The 26,485-nt window shown below is 42.8% G+C and overlaps 2 protein-coding genes across 2 annotated transcripts in view; both read left to right on the forward strand.

Moving 5' to 3' along the window:
- ZGRF1 (zinc finger GRF-type containing 1) overlaps positions 1-6,166 on the forward strand; it is a 45,000-nt gene extending 38,834 nt beyond the window's left edge. The window contains exons 21-25 of the mRNA XM_042469697.1: positions 415-421; positions 511-687; positions 1,817-1,951; positions 2,975-3,236; positions 5,763-6,166. Coding sequence (XP_042325631.1) covers positions 415-421; positions 511-687; positions 1,817-1,951; positions 2,975-3,236; positions 5,763-5,914 — 733 coding nt within the window. The 3' untranslated portion in view covers positions 5,915-6,166. The remainder of the gene's footprint in view (positions 1-414; positions 422-510; positions 688-1,816; positions 1,952-2,974; positions 3,237-5,762) is intronic.
- Positions 6,167-22,028: 15,862 nt separating this feature from the next.
- On the forward strand, positions 22,029-25,038 carry NEUROG2 (neurogenin 2). Its single transcript, XM_042469128.1, has 2 exons — positions 22,029-22,952; positions 24,028-25,038. Exon 2 carries the CDS (start codon positions 24,029-24,031, stop codon positions 24,782-24,784), a length of 756 nt encoding a protein of 251 aa, XP_042325062.1. The 5' UTR covers positions 22,029-22,952; position 24,028; the 3' UTR covers positions 24,785-25,038.
- The last annotated feature ends 1,447 nt before the right edge of the window (positions 25,039-26,485 follow it).

Consider the following 26,485-nt stretch of genomic DNA (forward strand, 5'->3'; position numbering starts at 1 on the left):
TCCTGACGTTTTGCCAGCATCTGTGGCTGGCATCTTCAGAAAATGCTCAAACATTCTCTGAAGATGCCAGCCACAGACGCTGGCAAAACGTCAGGAAGAAACTCTTCTAGAACATGGCCACATAGCCCAAAAAACCCACAAAAATCTATAAAAACAAATCTCCTTTTTTAAAGAAAAGATTTCATATAAATAAAAAATGTATACAACACATGGTACTAACAACATAAAAGAAAATACTTAGAAAGGTTTGTCCACCTACATTTAGAGTTTTACTTTGCTTCTGAATTTTGGTGCTCAACCCATTAGGGATACTCATTTAGTGCTGTCAAATACAATTACTGACAATAAACGTGACAAGGAAGTTATTTCACTTTACCTTCTGAAATTTTCCTAAATATGTCATATGTCTCAAAGAGTTTATGTAATTTATAATATTAATATACACTCTGACTGTTACTGATAAGTCTTTCAGATTTTTCTTCTTCTTATTCTCTGCTTTCCATTTCATAGGGTTATGATCCAATATTGCTTAGGACACAGTATCGTTGTCATCCTGCTATCTCAGCAATAGCCAATGACCTATTTTATGAGGGAACTCTGTTGAATGGCATTTCTGAAATGGATCGAAGTCCTCTCATAGATTGGTTGCCAACACTGTGTTTTTATAATGTTAATGGCTTAGAACAGGTATGTATTATATTAATTTTTGAACTGTTGAGATTACCACGCTTATATTTGGTAAAGCATTGTTGGATTTTTTGAGACAAGATGGGTTTAAATAAACATTTACTTTAGATTCGTTACTTCATTAATCTGATGCCATTCTGAGGTTAACTGTGGGCATACTGTGCAATTGCATCAAGTGACCAGAAAATTTGAGGCTGAAACACAAGGGAGCTGTATCACTGAAGTGGCTCATGCTGCACAGAGAGCTACATCATAAGGAATCTGGGTTAAGATGCCAGTTCTGATGATCGGAAGATCATAAGGTTGGTAGTTCAAGGCTCAAGTGCTGCATGATGGGATGAGCTCCTGTCACTAGTCCCAGCTTCTGCCAATCTAGCAGTTTGAAAGCATACAAATGCAAGTAGATAAATGGGTACCACTTCTCATTGGGAAAGTGACATAGTTTGGTGTAGTCATGCCGGCCCCATGACCACCAGAGTAGTCCTCAGACAACACTGGCTCTTTGGCTTAGTAATGGAGATGAGCACCGCCTTCTACAGTCGTTTATGACTAGACATTCATGTCAAGGGAATACTTTTACCTTTAAGGCTGTACAAACATGGAGGCTTATTACATGAGAAAAGAAAGCCGAATCAGAGCAGGGGAGTAGCCACTTTCTCCGTGTCTCTTCACATGCCATTCTAGTATATCCATTCTCATCCCAAGAGAGACAGTTGTAAAAACGTGTATTTTGTTGTGCTGTAAAAATCAGTTTGACAAAAGGCATGCTTTGATAACCATCTCCGTAGGGAAGAGAACGGAAGTGCTATGAGAGCCTGCAGAGAGGCATGGAGAAAGCCACTACTTCCCTGCCCCGTTTTTGCTTTCTTTTCTTAATATGATAAGGCTCATAGTTAAAATGGCTCCACCAATGTGGAGAAGTTTCTTCACAGACATATACAGCTCTCAACATAATTCAGGTCCTTATGATTTAAACATTACTATGTCAACCGTATCATAAAATGAATACGATAACTAGACCTATATTGCTATGTATTATGTTTCTTTCTTTTTGTCCATTGGCAGTCTAAGTGATTTCTCATTGGCTTTCTTATACTGCATTATTTGAAGTCTGTTTCTTGTTTTTTAGATGGAAAGAGACAACAGCTTCCATAATATGGCAGAATCTTTTTTCATTGTCAAGTTAATCCAATCTATGATTGCTAGTGGAGTAGATGGATCTATGATTGGAGTAATAACCCTCTATAAATCACAAATGAGCAAGGTTTGTTTTTCACACCAAAACATGTTCTAATAAAACATTTAACAAGGCAATTCAAGATAAACTGTAAATTGTTTTTCTCCTTACCATGTTTCCTATGTGTTCCAAAGAAATCAATTTTATTTTGACATCCTGACTCTGGGACCCCCAGCGCGGTGCCTGTGAAGCCCTCTTACCTTTCTTGTTTGTTTGCCCTGGATGATGCTGGAAAGCATAGCAATGGCCTGTTGGCACTCCATCCTGACCTCAACCCTGAGGAATTATTTAAAAAGGCAATTCCTAATGGCAGGAATGATGTGATTAAAAAATTTCTCTATGGCAACAATTTTGTCATAACACCCTGGACACACTTGATTTTGTCTGATTTGGAATCTAAGCAGGGTTTTTTCCCTGATTAGTACTTTGGGAGTGCAAGGGGGAATGCAGGAATCTCCACGTTATGGTTAAGAAAGTGTTACCTATAAAACCCTGGAGATTGCTGCCAATCAAAGTTGCCTGTACTGTGCTAGATGGGCCAATGGCCTTACCCAGCATATGGCAGCTTCCAATATCCCCATGGTGCTCCCATTCCTTTTCCTAATTTCAGATTATGTCCATGGGACCCAAAAGGTTGGAGTTTTCAGCTGCTCTAAATTGAAATGGATAAACTTTGTTTACCCAGAGCTAACTGGAAATTAATTTTAGATTAGTCACTTTCTAGAACAGAGACTCCAGTTTCTCATGGTTGCCCAGTAAGCAGAAAAGCCAGACTTAAGTAGGTTGATGACCCATATCAGTTTTGGATTTGTTATTTATCCATTGTAAAAGTTGCTGTGATAATACAAATTTGTACATCTAGTCATAATGATTTATGGTTGTCTAGTTATTAATGCTATTGATTGATTTTGATTATTGTTTGTGTTTTTCTAGTTTATTGTGAGCAATTTCAGAATGGTAGATGCTGTCGTACAGAACTGCCTTCAATTTCATTTAATTTCAGCATTTTCAAAGCTGCAAAACTAATGTCTTGATTTATTTTGTTTGCAGATTTGTAACCTGCTTGGTGCTGTTCAGTCAGATGCTTCCAAAATTAAAGCTGTCCAGGTGTCCACTGTTGATGCTTTTCAAGGAGCAGAAAAGGAAATCATTGTATTGTCTTGTGTAAGGACTAGACAAGTTGGCTTCATAGATTCAGAAAAGAGAGTGAATGTGGCACTGACTCGAGGAAAGAGACATTTATCGATAGTGGGAAATCTGAATTGTTTAAAAAAGAACAAAGTATGGGGGAGTGTCATTCGGCATTGCACAGGTAAAGCAGAACACTTTAAAATATATAGACAGTTCTTGCTACATTGGGCATAGAAAAACTGTTTTAATATAAAGTTGTCTTCCTTTGTACCTTGTATCTTAGTATTTGTAATGTCATATATTCCTGTTGTATAAAATAGGATGCTATGTCTAAAATAGGGTGCTATGTGCTATATCTGTTTTCTTGATTCTTATGATCAATACAATGCTAATTTCAAGCATACGTCCAAGTAAAAAAAGTTCTAAACTTGTGCCACAATTATTGTGAATGACAAACTATGCATCCAAATATAAGCCCCAAATAAGTTTTCACAAACTGTCTGCTAATCCATGTGTTAATTTTAATGAAATTAATAAAAGTTGATGAAATAGAATTTGTTAGTCATAATAGAAGTCCTATTAATAATTAATTAATAATTTGTTTTATTTATATACTGCTGTTCAAAAGATCATAGCGGTGAACAGCAAGTAAGCTGATTAGCAAGTAAGCTAATTTGCCCCCAACAGTCTGGGTACTCATTTTAGTGACCTCAGAAGGATGCAAGCCTGAGTCGAGCTTGGGCCCTTTTGCTGGTCTTGAACTCGCAACCTTGTGGTTTTGAGTAAATGGCTGCAGTACAGGCATTTAACCACTGCGCCACCAGGGCTCCTAAATCCAACATCCAGACTAGATTTACAGAATCTCTGGGATTTATAGGAATGTTCATATTCAGAAATTCATCCTGTGGATCTACTCTAGTTGAGTTAGGCCATTTATAGTGGTAGGTTTACTGTAGGTACGAATTAGCTTTAGCCTTGATAGTTTAGGACCAAATTAGCCATGACGCTGTGAAGTCTACAGTCCTAATTTTTTCCTGCCTTCTAGCCCTGAATTAGATTTGAACTGCAGTATGTTGGGGGGGAATCATTTTCCTGGCGTGTCATTTTCCTTAATGAAAAAAATCACACCTGTCATATAGAATTATAGAATCATAGAGTTGGAAGAGATCACATGGAAGAGATCATATACCGCTATGATCTTTGGAATAGCGGTATATAAATAAAACAAATTATTATTATCGCAAGGGCCATCCAGTCCAACCCCCTGCCATGCAGGAAATCCAGATGAAAGCATCCCCGACAGATGGCCATCCAGCCTCCGTTTGAAGACCTCCAAGGAGGGAGATTCCACTACACTCCTAGGAAGTGTGTTCCACTGTCGAACAGCCCTTACTGTCAGGAAATTCCTCCTAATGTTGAGGTGGAATCTCTTTTCCTGCAGCTTGCATCCATTGCTCCGGGTCCTAGTCTTTGGAGCAGCAGAAAACAAGCTTGCTCCCTCCTCAATATGTCATCCCTTCAAATATTTAAATAGGGCTATCATATCACCTCTTACCCTTCTTTTCTCCAGACTAAACATACCCAGCTCCCTAAGGCGTTCCTCATAGGGCATGGTTTCCAGACCTTTCACCATTTTAGTCGCCCTCCTTTGGACACACTCTAGTTTCTCAATGTCCTTTCTGAATTGTGGCGCCCAGAACTGGACACAATATTCCAGGTGGGGCCTGACCAGAGCAGAATATAGTGGCACTATTACTTCCCTTGATCTAGACACTATACTTCTATTGATGCAGCCTAAAATCGCATTGGCCTTGTTAGCTGCCGCATCGTGCTGTTGACTCATGTTCAACTTGTGGTCTACTTGGACTCCTAGATCCCTTTCACATGTTGTCTCCTTAAGCCAGGTATGGCCACAACATTTCAAAGATGGGAAATTGGTTAGCTTCCAATGTGTTCATGCACACACAAATGCACAGGCTATTAAACTGTTTTTTAAAAAAAACAAAACATGGGTGATCTAATCATCGGTCTCCTGATGTCAGATCCAATTGGGACTGGATAGCATCCTGTCAGCCCTCCTCATTGCAGTCAAACATCTTTTTGATCTCTGCTTGCCTTCTGCTTGGAAGCAGTATAGATAGATACCAGGATTCTTGTCAGTACAACAGCTCCTGTATTGAACAAGCAAATGACTATGGCAGCCATTGGGTCTCTCTGCCTGCTGTTTCCCAAGAGCTCCTGGTTTCTACAAGATTCATCCATAAATGTCATGTCAGAAGGATCCAATGGCCATGAAGAAACAAAAGGAAAAGGGCAGATAAGGAGATTACCTTTTCTTTGTCCCATCTGCTTTAACTGACCCATAATCTTTGCAGGTTTTTTTCTTATAGCATTTTAGCATAAGACTAGTTTTTTATTAATTTAGAGCTCTTTGAATTTAATTTGCATGGCCTATAGAACTTTGAACTGCTTTTCTTTTTAAAAGATGCATATGCCATTTTACAGGCAGCTTATGAAATTCCCCTTAGTTTCAAAATAGATTTTAACAGGTATGGTTGGTTGCTGTTCAAGAAAGAAAAGTCTAAAGCTCTTTTAATTGTGCAATGCTGTTCCAATGCTTTGTTAGATCTAGTGTATTTAGAAAATTGATATTAGAAAAATTAAGACTGAAGATTTAATATATAATTACTGTATATTGTTCTTCTAGAGAGAGAAAATGGATTGCAGCATGTTAGCCAATGTGAGCGGCAACTGAATGATATTATAAAATCCTACTTGGAAAGGAAAAAGGCAGAAGAAACAAAAAAACAACTAGAAAAATCAAAGAGTAAATCATTTTCACAAAATGTAGATGGGTAAAAATGTGCTTTCTCCATATAAATTGTGTAAAGTATCTTGAGATATTTTTAAATATAATTGTAGTGTTTTTTAGTCCTACCAGTTCTCACATTATATGTATTTAAACGTTAATAAAATGATGTAAAAAAAACTCGATTACCAAGTTACTGCTTATCAAAAGCTTCACTATAAATTAATCCATCCTTTTCAACACGTCTAACATATGTTTTTTAAAATTGTACTATTACCATGAGTGCTGTGCAACAGAATAAAGCTTGGATTTTTAAATGCTTTTGGTTATGCAGTTTTTGAAATGACTTGATCCTTTTAAATATATTGTAGACAACGCTCTTACTGTCATGACGTTTTTCCTAATGTTTAGATTGAATATCTTTTTCTGTAGTTAGAATCCTTTGCCCTGTGTCCTAGTCTCTAGAGCAGCAGAAAACAAGCTGTCATATCCTCAATATGACATCCATTCAAATATTTAAACATGGCTGTCATGTCATTTCTTATCTTTCTCTTCCACAGGCTAAGCATACCCAGCTCCTTGCTTCTCATAAGGCATTGTTTCCAGATCTTTTATCATTTCGGTTGCCCTACTCTGGACACTTGTCAATATCCCTCTAGAATTATAGTGCCCAGAACTATATACATTATTCATAGAATCATAGAGTTGGAAGAGACTACAAGGGCCATCCAGTCCAATTCCCTGCCATGCAGAAACACAGAATCAGTGCATCCCAACAGATAGCTATCCATCCTTAGTTTAAAAACCTCCAAAGAAGGAACTCCACCACACCCTGAGAAAGTGTGTGCCACTGTTGAACAGCTCTTACTGTCAGGAAGTTTTTCCTAATGTTGAGGTAGAATCTCTTTTCCTGTAGTTTGAATCCATTGCTCCAGATTCAGGCGAGGTCTGACCAAAGCAGAAAAGACTGCTACTGTTGCTTCCCTCATATAGACAATATTCTCCCATTGATGCATCCTTGTATCATATTGGCTTCTTTAGCTGCTGCATCATACTGTTGAATCATGTTTAGCTTATGTTCTACTAAGACTCCCAGCTCCCCATAGCATGTACTGCTATCAAGCCAGGTATCCCCCATCCTATATCTGTTCATTTCAATTTTTTTCTGCCTAGGTGTAGTACCTTGCACTTCTCCCTGTTGAGGTTCAGCTCTCTAATCTGTTAAAGTCATTTTGAATTTTAATCCTGCCCTCTGAGATATTGGCTACCCCTCCTAATTTGGTGTCACCTGCAAATTTGATAAGCATGCCCCATCCAAGTCATTGATAAAGATGTTGAATAGTACTAGGCCTAGGACAGAACTCCACTAGTCATTTCTCTCCAAGATGAATAGGAGCCATTAGTGAGTTTTGGGTTTGGCCAGTCAACCAACTGCACAACCACCTAACAGTTGTATCGTCTAGCCCACATTTTACTAGTCTTTTGTTTACAGCAAACAATATTCTTTTTGATTAAAGATGTCTGAGACAATTAAAAACTCCCAGTCAGTGACAATTTTAAAAATGTTCTGCTGGTTAAAGATAATGGATAATTGAGTATTGAGCATACACTGCTAATCATTAGCAAATATTCTACAATATCATACCTAATTTCTGCAACAAATTAAACTACTGCATGGAGGGAGGGACATCCATACTAAAGGTAAGCAGCCTTCCTTCTTTTGCTACTATATTATTTCTAATGCTACATTTAACATTTAATGTTTGGTTGATTAAGATAAAACATTGTTCCATGTCAGTCTCAAAAACATTTTCAATTGATGGAAATGTGTCTGATGTTGGATGGGTTTTCATTTTTGCAAACTTTGCAGTCTTAAAATTTCCCCCCCACATGTTTAGATTTAGGAACATCCTGTCTTAAGTCTCATTGCAGGTAATAGTATCTGTAACATACAATAGGAAAGACACAATTCCATGCTCAGATTCTGTGTAGACTTCTAGCCATATTGATATGAAAACAGAGCCTGATGTGTCAGTTTACAAACAAACTTTTAGCATTTACTGGATTAAGAACATTTTGTTTGGAAGTAGAATCCAGTGCCCAAGACCCACTGGGAGGAGCACATCCTTGAAGTAAAACAACCCAGAAAAACTCGTGGCTTCAAACGTACGGAGGCCAGCCTGCATGGTTTGGAAGAGAAGGAAGGAGGAAGACAAGGCTATTGAAAAGGTCCTACTGCCACCTCTGCACATTCCCCCTTGAGCCTTTCTCCAACCATAGGTATAGCAAAAAGTGGTTTTCCTTTTTCAATGCAATTCCTACTCAGCTTCTACGTAAATTTTATCCTTGGCACAGCAGGCCCCTTAGTCACCATGAGACAGTTTCTTGTTGCGGGGGGGGGGGGGGGAGAGAAAAGAGAGTAGGTGGCACAAAAACTCAGTCTGAAGGTGGAGGGTGCATAATATGGCACAGCAGACCTGTGTGAAAGAGACCCTATCAATACAATGCTCTCTGTGAAATGAATAAAAGTTCACACACTCAGCAGACAAAAAAATGTTATTCATACACTATGGTGGAAGGAGGTACATCTGGATGAAAATGGAAGGGGGCCACAGGGCTAAAAAGTCTAAGAGCCACTGGCTGACACAGTACTATAGCAATTCATCACCTGTAGCTTTATGATGCTTCCTGCATTTTCAGATTATTGTGCTAAAGCAGAAGCACAGAATGCTAGTACCTGAATGGGGCTAGGAGTGACCAGTTGGGCTATGTGATTTAATTATACTTCTTTTGGGGAAAAATGCATTTAAACCAACAGTTGGACCTGTGGACTTTCAACAGCAGGCCTCCTGTCCCCATCATCTCTGATCATGGTAACTGGGGCTGATAGAGATCAACATCTGGAATTTTCCCCAGCTTTAAAAAAATGTTTTCATTTATAGATAGATTTATCTACCTATAAGACATTCCTTATAAGGTTTTGTCAATTTTTCCACAGGCTTAAATCTCTATAAAGTTAAATTTATTATTACAAAATAGTAGTTGTTTTATTGCACTTCAGAGTGTCTCGGTAATCTTTTACTGTGCCTCTGTGCAGGAAAACCGTGGTGCTGGGGAGCAGCAGACAATTTAAAAGGGGGGAAATGTTGGTGGAGGGTTGAATCCTCTTGCCAGTTCCATAGTTCCAATGCAAATTGCCCTCCTCCCCTCCGCAGCAGTTTTTAACTATTTAAATAGTATTATTATTTTTCTTATTCCACAATCTTATTTTAAATTACTTTTAAAAACAACAACAACATATGCCCTTCCTTTTCAGGAAGTGATTTTAATCTGTTAAGTATTTTACAGTGAGAATTCACAAATTATTTTTTTCTTCTTAGTTTTTTAGAACTCTTGGTTTTGGTTTTAAAAAATAAAATACCATCCTATTTAGAGGAAGGATCGCCCAATAGATGGTGCCAGCGCACTCTCTGCTGTCCTTGTCCCAGTGTGACCTAAGAAGGGCACCTAACTTTTCTTAAATTGAATAAAATAAAATAAAATAAAATTTGCATAATCTCACATGAATTTAAGATAATTATTCAGATGTAATGCATGTCTGTTGCCAACAGACTTTGAAGAACTCACTGATCAAGAAAACTCGACTACAACAAGACAATAAAGTTTGTAGGCTATTTGTATTTCTAGAGTCAAGCCAAGCTTCACTATCATATTTCGGTTAATTTTTTTTAAGGATTTATTTCACCCCAAGCTGTTGCTAAAGCCATTGATAAGCAAAGTGTGGAAGAAGAAATAGTCAAGGGCTGAATAGCATCTTTTAAATTACTGGTGACACCACTGTTACAGCTCCCTAAAATCTCAATCAACAATCCATTAGAACTCAACAGGAGTAAAACTAAATCCTCGTTTAAGTGTATTTATCCAATCTCTTTTCTCTCTTTCAAATGCTAAATCCATTTCAGCATATGCCCCCTTCTTTCTCTCGCCTTTCTCTAAAGGCTGGCAGCCTATACTTCTCTTGTAAATATGAAAGATGCTAATCATATGACATATCACGTCTCAGTCGGAGCTTCGAATAAAGCCTTGAGATTTGGGATCATTGCCTCCAGACAACAGCTTCATCAGCCGGAAAGTTGGAGTTTTTTTTCACTCCTTTCCTTCAACTCTCAATCCCTTCTTTGTCTGAAGGAAAATGCAGCCAACTCAAGCTACCCTGGCCATATGGTTCACTCTGTATTTTCTTATTTGAATTCTGAATTGTTTCTGTGACTTGGGAAGGGAACCCCCCCTCCCTTTGGAAGTGTGTATAAAGACATAGAAGGACTATTTCTTTTGACCTGGACAGCTTTGCTTCAAGGTGCTGCATGATTTTCCTGTATTCATTTTTGCAGAAGCTCTGCTGCTATTAAACTATTGCCTGTGCTGATGAGTGCAATTTACATATATATTATAAATGCATGTGGAAGCAAGACGTACTGAGTTTCTTTCCATGGGTATTTAATGCATCTTCAGGAGGAAAAACAATGCAAACTCCATGAACTAACACTGGCAGTGCATATGCATCTGATGAAATAGACTTAAGTCTACCAAAGCTCAGGCTGCCTGCTTCTTTCTTTCAAACTCAGTGAACTAACACTGCCAGTGCATATGCATTTGGGGAAGTAGACTGAAGTCTGTGAAAGCTCATGCTTTCAGTTAGTTAGTTTCAAAGGTGCTCCAAGATCTCTACCTACTGAATCAGTCTGATGCAGTCTGAAGTACAGAGATTATTTGATAGGAACCTGTCAGATTTTCTTTCCTCCTCTCTGGATATGTGTTTGTCTATCTCTCCTCCTTCTCCTGCCCCCTCCTTCCCCAAAGGCCTTTTCAGCAAATCATTAAATTCTACAGAGGTGGTCAAGCCAGGCCTGCTTTTCATGCATTTGGGGGGAAAAGAAAGGAGTCCTTGAAGTTTAGAAGATGCCCAAGGAAAACTCCTTGAATGACATCAAAAGAATGGGTTTCCATAGCTGTTGAAGCACGAGAGCTGTGTAAGCTGCACAAAGGCGGACTGGGGCAGTGGGACTGTCCTGCTGCTCTATCCCAGCACAATTGGGTCACTGAAATAGGGAATTAATTACCATTGGAGAGTGGGCAGCCCATTCACTGCTCCCTGAGTTTTATTAAACGCCAATATAAATAACAAAACAACTCTTGTGGCTGCACTATTCCTACACGCCAAAGGAAGGATTAGCTTGGGGATTAACATCTTAAAGTCTATGAGACTTTCTGACTCAAGGCTCGGAGCTGGTAATCGTATTTGTCTCCTGGTTCAGCGATTAGTGCTCTCTCACTCCCACCTTCGCCTGCCTCCCCAATGTCCCTTTTTGCAGGCCTGTCTCTTTGGGCATCTCCTGCTTCTCTTCTCACAATTGGCTGTTCTTTTGGCCACATCTATAGAAAAAACTGCATTTCAGTCATGCAATCCTTTCGGTTTCTGGGAAAGCAATGTTTCTAGGCTCCTCGGGTGGGGTGAGGGTCTGATGCTCTAGGAGGAGCAAGAGGGGGAGGAATGGAAAAGGAAAGGCTGGAGTTTAAAATCACTCTGTACTGGCCTGCACCTGCCATGCAAATAGGGAAGCCAAACAATTGGAGAACCACAACATGGGGTGGGGGGATAGTTGCAAGCAAGGGATTCCTCCAGGCGACATGGGTATAGGCATCTCCTGGTGAGACACCGAAGGGGCACCCATCTGTCAAGCTGTTTCTGGGTTAAGAAAAGTAAAGGGAATTTGCTGTGCCCTCTGGAGCTGCATTGAAGAAGTGTCTGTGCCATGTGTCCTTCCACTACTTTCCCTATAGTTTCTACTTGCCAGGCCTGAGTGAAAGAACAATGGCTCTAACATATTGTGTTGCTAGCTAGAGTCTGAAACTTAAAAATATGGTTGAATGGGTATTCAAACCAAGAGAAGTAAAAGGTGTTCTCTGTATGTGTGTGTGTGTGTGTGTTTATGTACACATGTGTGTGCAGAGATATTTCAAACTAGAATCATAGAATCATAGAGTTGGAAGAGACCACAAGGGTTATCCAGTCCAACCCCCTGCCATGCAGGAACTCAGCAGACTTGTTCATAGTGTTTTGTAGATCCTGTATCATGAATAGGAAAAAAGGCCTGCTTTGGAGGCTGATCATAGGTATGCCAAGAGGTTTTTTTAAAAGGTAATAATAAATGTGGGTGTGTATTGTGTTGTTTGCCTTCAAGTTCTTTCCAATTTATGGCTACTGTAAGGCGAACCTATCACAGGGGTTTCATGACAAGATTTATTCAGAGGTTTGCCTTCTCCTGAGGGTGAGAGAATGTGACGGTCACCCGGTTGGTTTTATGGCCAAGCCAGAAACTGAATTCTGGTCTTCAGAGTCGTAATCCAACATTCAAACCACTATGCCACACTGGCTCTCAGTACATGTGGGTACAGTATATGAATACAGTACAGGGACATATCGACAACAAGTAATCCATACTTCTGGGTATTTTAAATGGAAAAGTGTGAATGTTTAACAGGTCTGTGCCCTTTCATAGCTACAGGTAGGTGCATACCAGGTATTACCAACCTGGTGCCCTCTAAATCTGTTCAACTGACATGTCCAGAAAGAAAATAACTGGCAAGAGGATTCTGGGACTTTTTTAAACCAATGTGTCTGGGGGGCACCAAGTTAAGGGAGGCTGCCATACACTTTGGACACAGATAACTATGCTGATTATAAAATGAGAAGCCACTCTCAGATTATTGAGATCTGTAATAAGCTAGCTCCATTATGGAATGATAGACACTGGAATAGGTTCTTTGGAATAGTAGTGTGGGCATGGAACTTCAGTGGTATCGATAACTGATCTTTTACATTTGTTTGCCTCCCTATTTTAGGGTGAGGAGTATTATCTCTTTCCCACTCAAAGCACTGTGAAATAGATTAAGCCTATGGAGAGAGACTTGTCAGGGCCACCCAGTCAGCTTCATGGCTGAGCAAGCATTTGACCCTGGGTACCTCCTACCTAACAACCTTCTTCCCTAATTTTGTTAGTGGGGGAGTGTCCTCCTGAGGATAAACTTTATTTCAAAGTTTGGATTTACAGTACTTTATTTCCATTTGCAGCCTGGGAACAAATTCTTCTCTATATCCTATTGATTAGTGGTCCTAGGCTAATCCATGTGTTTCACATCAGAAATAGTTGTAGCATCTCAATTATACAAGCTTTACAGAATTCATCCTTCCAGCACTATAAGAAGCATTTCACACTTCATATAATGACCTGATCATGCAGTAATATGAGACAGTGGTAATAAAATTTACTGTGTTAAACCATGTAAGCTAGCCTGCTGCCTTCGGGTGCATTTAGGGTACTGTTCCATTGCCAGTACTTAAGAAAAATTCAACTGCTGGTCCAGCCAGATTTTATACATGGAATGGAGCAAAATTCCATCTTGTTTTTTGTCTCAGAAAGAAAAATCCCTTAGGTCCTGCTAAGGACCTAAGACTGCCCTGGCTGTGATGCATGGCAAGCCACCCTCTGACCAAAGGCACCCGCAAGCCACAAATGCAAATAACTTCATAAAAACAGTAAGGTTAAAACTACTTTCTCTCTGATAGGTGTGCTGGTCGTATAATATGTAGGCTCGTTATGTAAAAATATTGATGAAATATTATTTTAATTGGACCAGAACTAGGCATGTGGCAGCTCTAGAACAGATTTTAGGTGCTGCTACCCTGCCTCAGCTGTCTTGGAGATTGAACTAGACAGCAAGCATAATTTTCAAGGAACCTGCTCTGAATGTTAAGGGATTCTAAAAGACTGTGCTGCGTAATAAAGGCTGTATCTGAATGTATGCAGGGTACTTGTCCCATCACTGCTAAGCCAAGAAAGATAGCTTCCACACATCTTCTTACCATGCAATTGGTGTAGCTTGGTTAAAGAAACCAGAATGTCTGGAGATATACACTTATTCTGGCCTGGCTTTACTGGTTGCTGATATATTTTCAAGCCCAATTCCAAATGGTGGCTTTGACTTATAGAGCCCTATACTGCTCAGGACCCTAGTAGTGCAAGGAATGCCTCTCACATCAGAGATCTGTCCATCGCTACAGATCAATAGAATCCATCCTTCCCTGCTTTTGTGACTGAGGGGTGATAGTTACAAGGGAGAGATCATTTTCAATTGTGTAATTCCCTCCTTTACAAATGCTCTTCCCTCCAGTGCCCATGTGACTACAAAATTAATATCCATTTAGTGTAGTAAGGTCAAGACTTTTCTTCTTCACATTTGATAAGACTGAGATTTCCCCTCAATAGCTGAGAACTGTACCAGCAGGTTAGCAAGCAAGGGGGAAAAAAACCATTCTCCCAGTTGGCTTTCAGTCTTCATATTCCCCTTCTTACAAAATAATCTGCATCTGCATAGCAAATGCAAAAAATATAGCATAGGGTCACTCACACAAGTTAACTCTTTCACACCACTGGACAACTATTAAGCTTTGGCTGTGATGCTAACAAGGGTCCAAAACACACTGGAGAAATAAACCACTTTAACTGCCCTGGCTTAGTGCTAGGGAATCCTGAGAATTGTAGTTTATTGTGGCATCAGAGCTTTCTGACAAAGAAGATTAAATGTCTTACAAAACTACAGTTCCCTGAATCACCTAGCACTGAGGCAGGGCAGTTAAAGCAGTCCCAAACTAGATTATTTCTGCAGTGTGTTTTGGACAGTTAAGGTGGTATCAAACTGCTAGCAACTGTGTAGTGTAGATCCGCTCCCACTTACACCTTCACTGGACCTACGGCATTGCTGGAGAGGTTGCAGAGTCCTACAGCCTCACATCCTTCTTGTGCAACTGAAACATTATTGTGTTCCCATCCTAAGCCAGAAGAGTCCTTCTGGACTCTCCCCCACCAAAGAAGTAAACGTTTAGGGCCGTGGCATTCAAGATATAGCCTCTGTAGAATCAGTATGCAGAGTGATCTTGTAGCACCTTTGAGGCTAACTAAAGAAAGAAGTTGGCAGCATGAGCTTTCATAGACTTGAGTCTATTTCCTCAGATGCATACTTCCACAAATGCACTTGAGGAAGTAGACTTAAGCCTAGGAAAGCTCATGCTGCCAATTTCTTTCTTTAGTTAGCCTTAGAGGTGCTACAAGATCTCTCTACATACTGATTTTAGGGCTGTGGAGGGTTCATCCCTGCATCCAGGCTTCCTAAACATCACAAATATAGCACCTTTGAGACTCACTGAAAGAAAGAAGTTGGCAGCATGAGCTTTCCTAGATTTCAGACTATTTTCTCAGATCCTTTTGGGGTTGGGGGGGGGAGTATTTGAGGAAGTGGAAGCATAGGAAAGCTCATGCTGCCAACTTCTTTCTTTCAGTGAGTCTCAAAGGTGCTACCAGATTTCTCTGCATACTGATTCTACAGACGAACAGGGCTATATCTTTGAATTCTAAGCCTCACAAAGGCTTCTGGAAAGGTCATCCTGGCCCTGGCCCCTTTCCCTTAAATCACTTGCTTCCCCCATGGCTTGATCCCTGCTCACTTTGGCCTTTTGTTGTGCCCCAAGAGGAGGGCTGGAGTGGAGCCAAAGGGGCTGCAGTTGAACAGTTTGACCCCTTTTGGGCAGGTCGGGCTCCGGCCAGGGCCAGAGATCGCCCTCCTCCTTCCAGGATTTTCTTTTTCCCTTCTTCTTTTCTTTGCATCACAGCTCAGCCTCGTTTCACTGGGCTGCCCTTCAGAGACCACACAACAAGTGCCTCTTCAAGGCAGACAAAGTGGGGAAGGCAGCCCCCAAAGGCTCCTCCAGCCGCCTCTTATTTGTCTTAGAGGAGAAGAGGGGCTCAAATAAGACATTATTCCCCCACCCCTCCGACCTGGACAAATAGTGTGCAAACAAGAGAAGAAGAAGCTCCCTTTACTCGATAAAGCAAAAGTCACTCTCTCTTTAGCAGTGCAACCATCATCCTAGTGCTTTCTTGCCATTTGTGTTCTCTCACCTTTCTTTCTTTCTTTCTTTCTTTCTTTGATTCCAAGCAGCTTACAATAATTTTAAAAGGATCAAACTAAAACATGCATCTAAAAAATTGTTCCTGTTGTGTGTCTTCAAGGCCTTTCCAACTTACGATGAACCTGTCAGGGGGTTTTCTTGGCAAGATTTGGGCAGAGGTGATTTGCCTTTGCCTCGCTCTGAGACGGAGAGAGTGTGACTTGCCTCTGGTCTCCAAAGTCCCAGCTCAGCCCTTCAGCCACTACACCACACTGGCTTTCTTATACCCGGAGAGCAATCCCATTAAACTCTATATGCAATCACAAGTAAGTATGAGTAATGATATAGCCAAAGTCTGTAGCCTCTGAAGTTGCATTTAATCCATGGTGAGATTTGTTCCAGATTCTGATTTGTGTTGTTAAGCATCTTCAATTTTTTTTCCGATTTTTGGATTCTTGGGAAGTTTCTTCAGAGGCAGTTTGCCATTTTCATCCTCTGAGGCTGAGAGAGTGTGACTTGCCCAAAGTCACTCAGTGAGTTTCATGGCTAAACAGAAATTTGAATGGTCTCCAGAGTCCTAATACAGTGCTCAAACCACTATGTTGTATCCTTTTTGGTCAATGAGATTTTCAGACCAATGGCTGTGCCTGCAAGGATTAAATCCTAAACATTACATGCAACAATTTCGATTTGGGGGACATTTTGTTTTCTACCTGAGCTAACAACGAATACATTTCAAGTGTGTTTTGCTGGATTTGGGTTGAATTCCAATAGGAAGAGACATGGGTACGCAGAGCTTACAACAGTTACTTTTTGGACTACAGCTCCCAGAATCCATGAGCCTCCATGACCATGGATCATGCTGGTTGGAGGACTCTGGACATTGCAGTCAAAAAAGCATCATCTTTCCTGAGATCTGCATGTACATCATTTTGCATCATTTTGCTAATTTTGCATCATGGACAAAAGGTGATGTGTGGCTGTCAATCTCACTGGGGCCTTCTAGGGAAGCTATAAGAACAACATTGCAAAATCATCCAGTGTGTGTTGTAGTGACATCTGTTTTCTTTTTGTGGGTTATTTAATCAATTACAAATGATACAATTACATTTTTTTAAAAAAAACTGGCCACATGCATTGATTATGTGATGCACAGATTTCTGTCTCTTTTTTGGACATTTTGCTGAGTTTCCAGCCCTGAAATAAGGTTTTGTCTTTGTGAAGAGCCCACACCTCAAAATAAGAAATTTATTTATTTATTATCAATTTTTATCATTTGGCATTTTAGTCTATGTGTAAAGGAAAAGGTTCCCAACCTCAAATCAGGGATATATAACTTATAATAAGGGACAAGTTTTCTGGCCCTCAAATAATGCACATATTTTGCCAAGGACACCTGGTATGCCAAAGTTGGTAGGCAAAGGAGTGCCAAGGCCAGGCTCTTGGTTGTTTTTTGGCTGAGAGTTTTCCCTTCTTTCCTTTCTCTCCTCCTTTCATTCTTTCTTTTCACCTCTTTTTCTCTTTATCTCCCTCCAGCTGGCTGGTTTGTTTGTTAGCTCTGATTTTTTTAATTTGCTGCCAGAGGGAGACCTAGGCTGCATTCACACTGTAGAAACAATTCAGTTTGACACCACTTTAACTGCCATGGCTCAGTGTTATGAAATTCAGGGAACTGTAGTTTTGTGAGACATTTTGCCTTCTCTGTCACAGAGCTCTGGTGCCACAACGAATTATAACTCCCATGATTCCGTAGCATTGAGCCATGGTAGTTAAAGTGTTGTCAAACTGCCTTATTTTTGCAGTGTGGATGGGGGTAAATCATGTCTTTTTCATACACAGTCTTACCAGTTAATTTAAAAATAAAAATAAAAATATAGAACTGATTTGTGTGTTTTTTAAGGCAGCCAACAAACTCAAAGGAACAAGCCCAGATCCACAGCCTCAGGATCAAAATACTTCCTTAGTCTTCCTATACACCTTTACCTGGGGATGCTTCCAGGTTGACCTTCCAGAGAACCTGTCATGGGGTTTTCTCGGCAAGATTTCTTCAGAAGAGGTTTGCCATTGCCTACCACCGAAACTAAGGGAGTGTGACTTGCCCAAAGTCATCCAGAAAGTTTCCATGGCTGAGCAGGGATTTGAACCCTGGTCTCCCAGAGTCATAGTCCAACCATCAAACCATGACTTATGGTGACCCTATAAATTTCATAGGCTTTCATAGGTAAGGAATACTCAAAGGTGGTTTTGCCAGTTCCTTCCTCTGAATTACAGTCTATAGCACTTGGCATTCATTGGCATCCCCCATCCAAGTACTAACCAGAGCTGATCCTGCTTAGCTTCCAAGATCAGACTGGATTGGGTGCCTTTAAAGTTGACATTATTGTTTGTTGTGTGCCTTCAAGTCATTATGACAGCCCTAAGATGACCCTGTCACAGGGTTTTCTTGGCAACATTCCATCAGAGAAGGTTTGCAGTTGCCTTTCACTGAGGCTGAGAGAGTGTGCGTTGCCCAAGGTTCACTGGATTTAGATGTTTGTTGCCAAGACAAACCACAATGACAACACACTGCCTTGGAGAGTGGTGGAGTCTCCTTCCTTGGAGGTCTTTAAGCAGAGGCTAGATGGCCATCTGTCGGGTATGCTTTGATTGAAAGTTCCTACATGGCAGGGTGTTGGACTGGCTGAGAGAGTGTGACTTGCCTAAGATCTCCCAGTGGGTTTCATGGCCAAGCTGGGAATTAAACCCTGGTCTTCTGAGTCATAGTCCAACACTCAAACCACTAGGCCAAGCTCTCTCATGCTCTTTCTCTCTCTCTCACCTAAAGCCCAGAAAAAAAGGACTTGGGCTCAAATGCTGCGTAGGAGCTGCGCCTTGCCATTTTAATGTAAAGAGAAAAAGGAGCAAAACAAGAAAAAGAAGAAATGTTTCTGTGGAGTGGCTTGTTCATAAGTCATAGCACAAATCTTTAACTTAAACAAAATCTGAGAATATTACATTGTGAGATGCTGGTGTTATGAATCAGGATCCAGGTCAGGCCCTTCAGCTGCCCTGAAAATATGGTCATACCTGACCAACATACCCAGTGGTGCAGAATGATGGGAGTAGTAGTACAACACTGGAGGACCATGTCTTCCCCATTCCTTATACAAATGATAGAGGATGTAAGTAAGTTAATGGAATCATCGATCCCTTTCAGGGAATCTTAAATTAAAACAACAATATCTGATTTGATTTGTTAAGCGATTTTTAACATTACTATTAGCATCAGGTAACACTGGAAACATTTATTTTTGTGATAGAAAATTAAGTCTGGTGTCCTTCCAGACGTCTTTCTACTGTTCGGAGTGCAATCCAGTGCATACTCTCTCTTGTTGTTGTTGTTGTTACTGTGTGTCTCCTCAAGTTGCATCTTACATATGGCTACCCAAAGATGAACCTAAGAGTTCACAGTGTCTTACGTTGGTTTTCCATGGCCAAGCCAGGATTTGAACCCTGGTCTCCCAGTGTCCTAGTCCAACACTCAAACTATTACACTGTTTTAAATCTGTTCACCCAGGATTGGTGGTAGTTGACAGCTTCCATCTCAGTATGGTGTTGGATTTGCCCTGGGATCTGGTTTGAATTTTAAAGGAGCTGCCCAAGGTGCTGACCTGATTTTGGTGACACCATTTAGCAACTTAGGTAGCTCCTTTAAATCCAATCAGTCATATTGTACTAATACCTGGAATGGCTTCACTGCCTTACTGCCCTTAGAGTAACAAGCTGCCACCACCTGAGAGGAGGACCATTGAATTTAATGGGGCTTACTTCTTGTGAGCTTGATCCTAAACACTCTGGCATAAATCTAACCACCAGTTCCAACAAGATTAGATCTAATGACTTGGCTGATGAAAAAGTCAGCACTTTTGTAAATCTCATTGATTCAATGGGACTACTCTAAATGAGATTAACTGGATTCAGACCACTGACCAGTGGTGGTTTGGGGTAAATTTCATTTGTAGGTCAGCTTGCTTAGAATTGTATTGTTAATACAATTGTTAACACAAGGCTGCATCAATAGAAATATAGTGTCTAGATCAAGGGAAGTAATAGTGCCACTTTATTCTGTGTTGGTCAGGCCTCACCTGGAATACCGTGTCCAGTTGTGGGCACCACAATTCAAGAAGTGTGTTGACAAGCTGGAGTGTGTCCAGAGAAGGGTGACCAAAATGGTGAAGGGTCTGAAAACCATGCTGTATGAGGAGAGACTTAAGGAGCTGGGTATGTTTAGCCTGGAGAACAGAAGGTTAAGAGGTGATAGGATAGTCTTGTTTAAATATTTGAAGGGGTGTCACATTGAGGATGGAGCAAGCTTGTTTTCTGCAGCTCCAGACACTAGGACACAGAGCAGTGGATTCAAACTAGAGGAAAAGAGATTCCACCTCAACATTATGAGGCACTTCTTGACAGTAAGAGCTGTTCAAAAGTGTAACACACTCTCTTGGAGTGTGGCGGAGTCTCCTTCTTTGGAGGTCTTTAAGCAGAGGCTGGATGGCCATCTGTCGGGAATGCTTTCATTTTGATTTTCTGCATGGCAGGAGGTTGGACTGGGTGGCCCTTGTGATCTCTTCCTACTCTATGATTCTAGGATTCCTTGAATACTAGTCTGTTGTCACTTTACTCCTCTCCACATTTAGTCCCTGTACCAACAACTGACTACCCCAGATCCCCATATTCTGAGATTTCTGAGAGCTGATCATTAAAAAAAGAAAGGAACGAAGAAAGAGGAAGAGAGACAGAGAATTTTGAAAAGAAGAGGATGTTCTGGACAGCTGAGATGGAGTGGGAGGCTAACTCAGTATGTCGCTATGGAAAGGCAGAGACTTGGAGTAAGCTGCACACTGTCTGTATCCAGGTATTACCTAAGTGGGGAAAGACTTTGGATAAATTACTTTTTGGACGGCATTGCAGAGTGAATCCCAACCTGAGAAAATGGCAGGATCACCATCACCATCATCTTCATCTTCATCCAGAATTCCCAGCTGGATGATTGTCCAAATTGTCACTCAAAAACAAAAGAGTACCAGAACTTCATCTTCTCCTTTTCTTTCAAGAAAACAACTGTCAAAATTCCCATGCCAGTATAGTATGCTGTCTGCATTCACCCCCAACAAAAGGAATTGTGCCAAGCCATGGAGGAGACACAGTATCTGCTGAGGAACCTCAGCAATTGTAGAACCACAAACTACTACACCAGGTGCCAACAGGTGGCTTTCATCTTGTTTGGGTAGTAAATAGATACAAGTTTGATGTATCTTGATCTTTAAAGGATGTCCAAGGTGCTGACCCCTCTCCTCAAAAGAAGTTAAGCATCTTGAATACACTGTACAGTCATACAGTTGTATATTTTGTCCTCCCCCCCTCCCATCTGCATCCATTTAAATTTGGATCATTGTGATGATTGTTATTATGTATTAATACATGGAAAAGCCTAGACTCACTAAGGGAAGCACAGTCTTGTCCTGTGGTGAGACCTATATCTCTTTCCCAGCCCCACCTTTATACCTTTGAAAAGCTATGATCAGTGTCAGTGCATATGCCTCTGAGGTAGACTTAAGGTCCAAAACACACTGCAAAAATAATCCAGTTTGAGACCGCTTTAACTGCTCTGATTCAATGCTAGGGAATTCTGGGAACGGTAGTTTTGTGAGACATTTAGCTTTCTCTGTCAGAGATCCCTGGTGCCACAATACACTACAATTCCCAGGATTCTCACAATTCCCTAGCACTGAGCCAGTCTAAAAAGCAGTCTCAAACCTGGATGCTTTCTGCAATCTGTTCTGGACCTTAAGCCAAGGAAAGCTCAGGCTGCCCACTTCTTCCTTGCAGTCAGTCTCAAAGGGGCCACAGGATCTCTCTCCACACTGGAGCCCTGAACCGTGTGCTCCCAGGTCGACGGTGGTCCAAAACACAGGACAGAAAGTAATGCACTTTGAGTGCCCTGGCTCAGTGCTAGAGAATTCTGGGAACTGTAGGTTTGTGAGACTTTTAGCCTTCTCTTTCAGGAGGGATTGTGGGATAGGAGAATGTGTGTTTTATTTTAATAATAATAATAAAAACTGTAAGTTGTTTAATTGTATTTTAGAAGGGGAGGGATTGAGGGATATGGGAATGTGTGTTTAAACTTGTAAGACGCCCCGGTTGTGTTGCACAGGGGGACAATCATCATAATCATAATCATAATCATAATGAATGTGGCTGTCCCTCCTGCTCACCACCAAGCAGGGTCTCCAGGATGCTCTCCCTCTCCCTGCGGCGGTTCCAAGGCAAGGCGCTGGGTCCAAAGAGATGCTCTTGCCCGGCCTCCTCGCTCCCCGTCTTTCTCCCCGTCGGTCGGGGGTCCGAAGGAGGGTCCCGGGGCTCGCGTGGCTCGGCGATTGGGCCTGGGCTGGGGCTGGGCCAGCCCTCCATTCAAGGAGAAATTAGCGGCACGCTCCAGCCGAGCGCAAGGAAGGAAGGCACCGATCTGCCCCCCGCCCAGCGCCGTCGGGGATGCGCCGCCCGCCACACACTTCTGGCCGGATCAAAGAGGGCTCTTGGGAGGGGAGAGGTAGCCCCCTCCCTCCTTCCCCTCCCCATGAGGATAATGCAATGAAAAGAAAGCCTCAGCCTGGACGGGGGGGGGACACAGATCCGAGGAGGAGGGGGTCGCTTTGATTGTGTCCCCGGGGCTCTATATAAGGGGCTTTGAGGCCAGTCGTGTGCCAGACGCACAGCCCAGGGAAGAGGGACGCGTGCCAGCCGTCCGCCCCGTCGAGCAGCCTTTTGGCTCTGGCTCTCTCTCTTTTCCGCACGCTTTTCTCTCTCGGCCTTCCCAATCTCTCCCCATCCAGACCCCCAACTTGACCCTCGACGGAGCGGGCGATCCATCCACACACACACACCGGATTGTGGAAGGAAAAGGTGGAAGTTGCCCCCGAGGAGGAAGAGGAAAAGGAGGAGAGCCAGACAAGTGGCCAGGTCTTTCTCCCTCGCCGTCCAACATTTAAGGAAAAGGGGAGAAAGGGCCGAAGCACAGCCCTCCGCCTCGGAAGGAGAGCCAAGTAAGTGCCTTTCTTTCTCATTTAAGAAGTTTGCTGCAATCCGTCTGCAAAATGGATCTTGCACCACCTTGGCTGCATCCGCACTGGAGAAATAACACGGTTTGGCACCGCTTTAACTCTTTGTCTGGCTCAAGGATCCGCTCTGGGCCCCACAACAAACTCCAACTCCCAGAATTCCATAGCCTTGAACCAGACAAAGAAGCAAATGCACCTGAGGAAGTAGACTGAAGTCTGCGAAAGCTCCCGCTGCCAACATCTTTCCTTCAGTCAGTCTCTCCTTACTGATTCTACAGACCAACACGGCTATATCTTCGAATCATATAATATAATAGGGCTAGAACAGTGCGATAGGCCAGTGGACCTCTTCCCCGCCTCACATTTAGGGCTCCTACCTTAACTTTAGTGCCCCACAACCCTTTGGCATTGGCTCTGCTTGGCATATGAAGCCTTGGAAATCGTGGGGTTGGGTAGCAGGAGCTTTCGTTGACTTGAGCCTATGTCCTCACAATGCATGGGGGACCCCCCCATGGAGGACACTGAAGGAAAAATGGAGGACATGACACACTCAAAGCTCAAAACACTCCTGTAAATATCAAGCCATGCTTCTCTTAGTCCTTTTTGGGGCTTTCTCCTGGACTGAAGGTGGAAATGGTGGACCTGTCCTGGAGAAGGAAGACCCAAGTCTGGTGGCTCCGATGTTTGTGTGTGTCCTGATCCAGGCTGACCAGACCCCTCCTTGTCCAGGGCATGTCCTCCATTTCAGCCTCCTGACCAGGAGGAATTCCCAGCTTTTAGAGCCAGGCTGACCAGACCCCCTCCTTTCCCAGACCCTCCATTCCCACTTTCCATCCAGAAGGTCCTTCCTTTGGAGGAGGAGGAGGAAGCAGCCTTCCTGGGGCTGTGTCTTGTTGAGCCTGCCTTTGCCCTCCACTGATTTCTTGGATGCCTTTCATTTTTGCAGTGGCCTGGTCCTCCCTTGGAGTGAGGGGATTTGGCTGGAAAGGAGGACGGCAGGGGGCTGGGGGTCCTCCTGATGCTCTTGCTTCTGGTGCTGATGCCTCCTCCTCTTTTGCAGGATGCTGGTGAAGCCGGAGAGCCTCGACTTGGAGGAAGAGGAGGCCGAGCATCTCCTGGGGGCCCGATCTTCCTCTTCTTCTTCTTCTTCCTCCTCCTCCTCCTCTTCCTCCTCCTTGGCTCCTTTCTCTTCTGGCTCCGAAGGGGAGGACGAGGAGGAAGAGGAGGAGGAGGACCCTTCTCAGCCCCTCTCCCCTCCGGAGGCGCCGCCTGCCCTCTACCGCGAAGCCCGGCCTCTGGACCTCCGGCGGCCTCCGGATCGCAAGCGGGGCCCCCTCCGGGCTCGACTCGGGGCCTCGAAGACGGCGGAGACGGTGCAGCGGATCAAGAAGAGCCGCCGGCTGAAGGCCAACAACCGGGAGCGGCATCGGATGCACAACCTGAACGCGGCGCTGGACGCCCTCCGCGAAGTGCTGCCCACGTTCCCCGACGACGCCAAGCTCACCAAGATCGAGACCCTCCGCTTCGCCCACAACTACATCTGGGCCCTCAGCGAAACCCTCCGCCTGGCAGAGCCCTGCGGGGCCCCGGCCGCCTCCCCGGGCTCCAGCCCCTCGCCTCCGCCCACCACGGCCTCCTGGGGCAGCAGCCCCACCGCCAGCCCCGACTCCTCCGCCTCCTCCTCCTCCTCCGCGGCCTATGGCTGCTGCGCCTGGTCGCCTTCCAGCCCCGACGGCTCCGAGCCCGACTTCTGGCCCAGGGCCCCCCGGGAGCCCCGCTACGCAGCGCCCGCCCTCGGACAGAGGGGCCTCCGCTGAAGAAGAAGGAGAAGAAGAAGAAGGGCCCTCCTCGCCCCCAGACAGCAGGGCCCCGACCTCTTCACCCCAAGGGCACCCAGAGAGAAGCTCCTCAGAGACAGGATGGGAGCCTAGACTGGCAGGAAGAGGGATAGATAGACATACCTACCTACATATATATATTGAACCTCTTCAGAGAAATGGGAGGCTAGACTTGGAGGAAGATATCCCTCAAGGCAGAAATGTAGGACATGTCTTGGAAAAAGAGGAGGTCTGAACCATAAATCAAGCCAAGAGCCGCATCTGCTGGCTTCCCATTGCCAGCCTGGAGGCTGTGGGAAGTTCACCTGTCAAACCAAACTTTCCCTTCTTTCTCATGTGCAATTTCCCACATTGGCCAGGCAGAATGTCTTTTGTTGCTTCTTTCTTTCTTTCTTTCTTTCTTTCTTTCTGCACCCCACAACTCTCTCTCTCTCCCTCTTCTTCTTAACCCCTTTCTTCCACTTTGCCATCTGTCTCCTCTGATTTATTGGGGAAAGAGGAATGGAAGGAGAAAATGAAACTTTGGAAGGGTTTTTGTGTGTGTGGTGGGGGCTATATGGATGTGTGTGTCTCTGTGTTTTGTGTGTAAGATCAGGTTAGAAGTCATTTATTATTGTTGTTATTGTTGTTGTTATTATTATTATTTTCAAGGGTTTGTCAGGACTGAACGCAAGTGTGAAAATGTAAGCCGACTCTTTTATTATAAGGATGGAATAAATAGGTGAACAAATATATATCTATTTATGAGTCAATGAACTGTGAAAACGTCAACAGATTTGGAGTATCAACCACAGTCAAGGTGCGCACACACATGTTTCCACTATTTATTACAAATGAAAAGTTGTCATGGGGAAAGTGGGGAGGATAAAGATGTATTTTTTTGTACATTTCACAGAGTTTATTCTAGTATGTATTTACAGCTGCAGAGCGAGGGCCTTGCTCTCAAAAGAAAACAAATCTATGAATAAAATATATAATTTTTCATAAGAAACAAAATGGCTGTCAGTGGCTTTGTTCCTTCGGGCGAAGATTATGTCTGAATCACTTGATGGCTAGTCTAACAGGTGGCCCACTCTGGCTGCAGTCCTCTTTACACCTAAGTAATTCCCATTGCTCAACATAGGACTCCTCTGTGACTTAGCTGTGGCGGGAGGGACGCTTGAGTTATCTTCTTGACTAAAAAGCATGAAGCAAGGAATACATTCCTTTAAAAAGGACCATTCAAAATTTTCATTTATTAATTTTGATAAATTTGGGCTGTAGACAAGAGACAAGGTAGACCCTAGAAAGAGGCCAAAATCCAGTGACTAGTCCCTTACAGTAATAGAGTAGACCCACTGAATCAACTGGGTTTATATAACTGATCTTGGAAGTCAAGTAGGGTCAGCCCTGGTTAGTACTTGGATGGGAAACACATGAATACTAGGTGCTGTAAACTGTATTTCAGAGGAAAGAACTACAGAACCACCTCTGGTTATTTCTTGTCTAAGAAAACCCTATGAAATTCATAGTGTCCCACTAAGTCAACATCCAGCTCAAAGGTGTATACACACACACACACACACACACACACACACACACGATGTTGACTTACCATTTAGCCATTGCTTCACTGAGTATCACTACCTGCTAGCTGAGTGGCTAAGAGAACAATCATCTTCTATGTGGTGCCTTCCCAGT

Source organism: Sceloporus undulatus, chromosome 5, assembly GCF_019175285.1.
Source record: "Sceloporus undulatus isolate JIND9_A2432 ecotype Alabama chromosome 5, SceUnd_v1.1, whole genome shotgun sequence".
Taxonomy (NCBI): Eukaryota; Metazoa; Chordata; class Lepidosauria; order Squamata; family Phrynosomatidae; genus Sceloporus; species Sceloporus undulatus.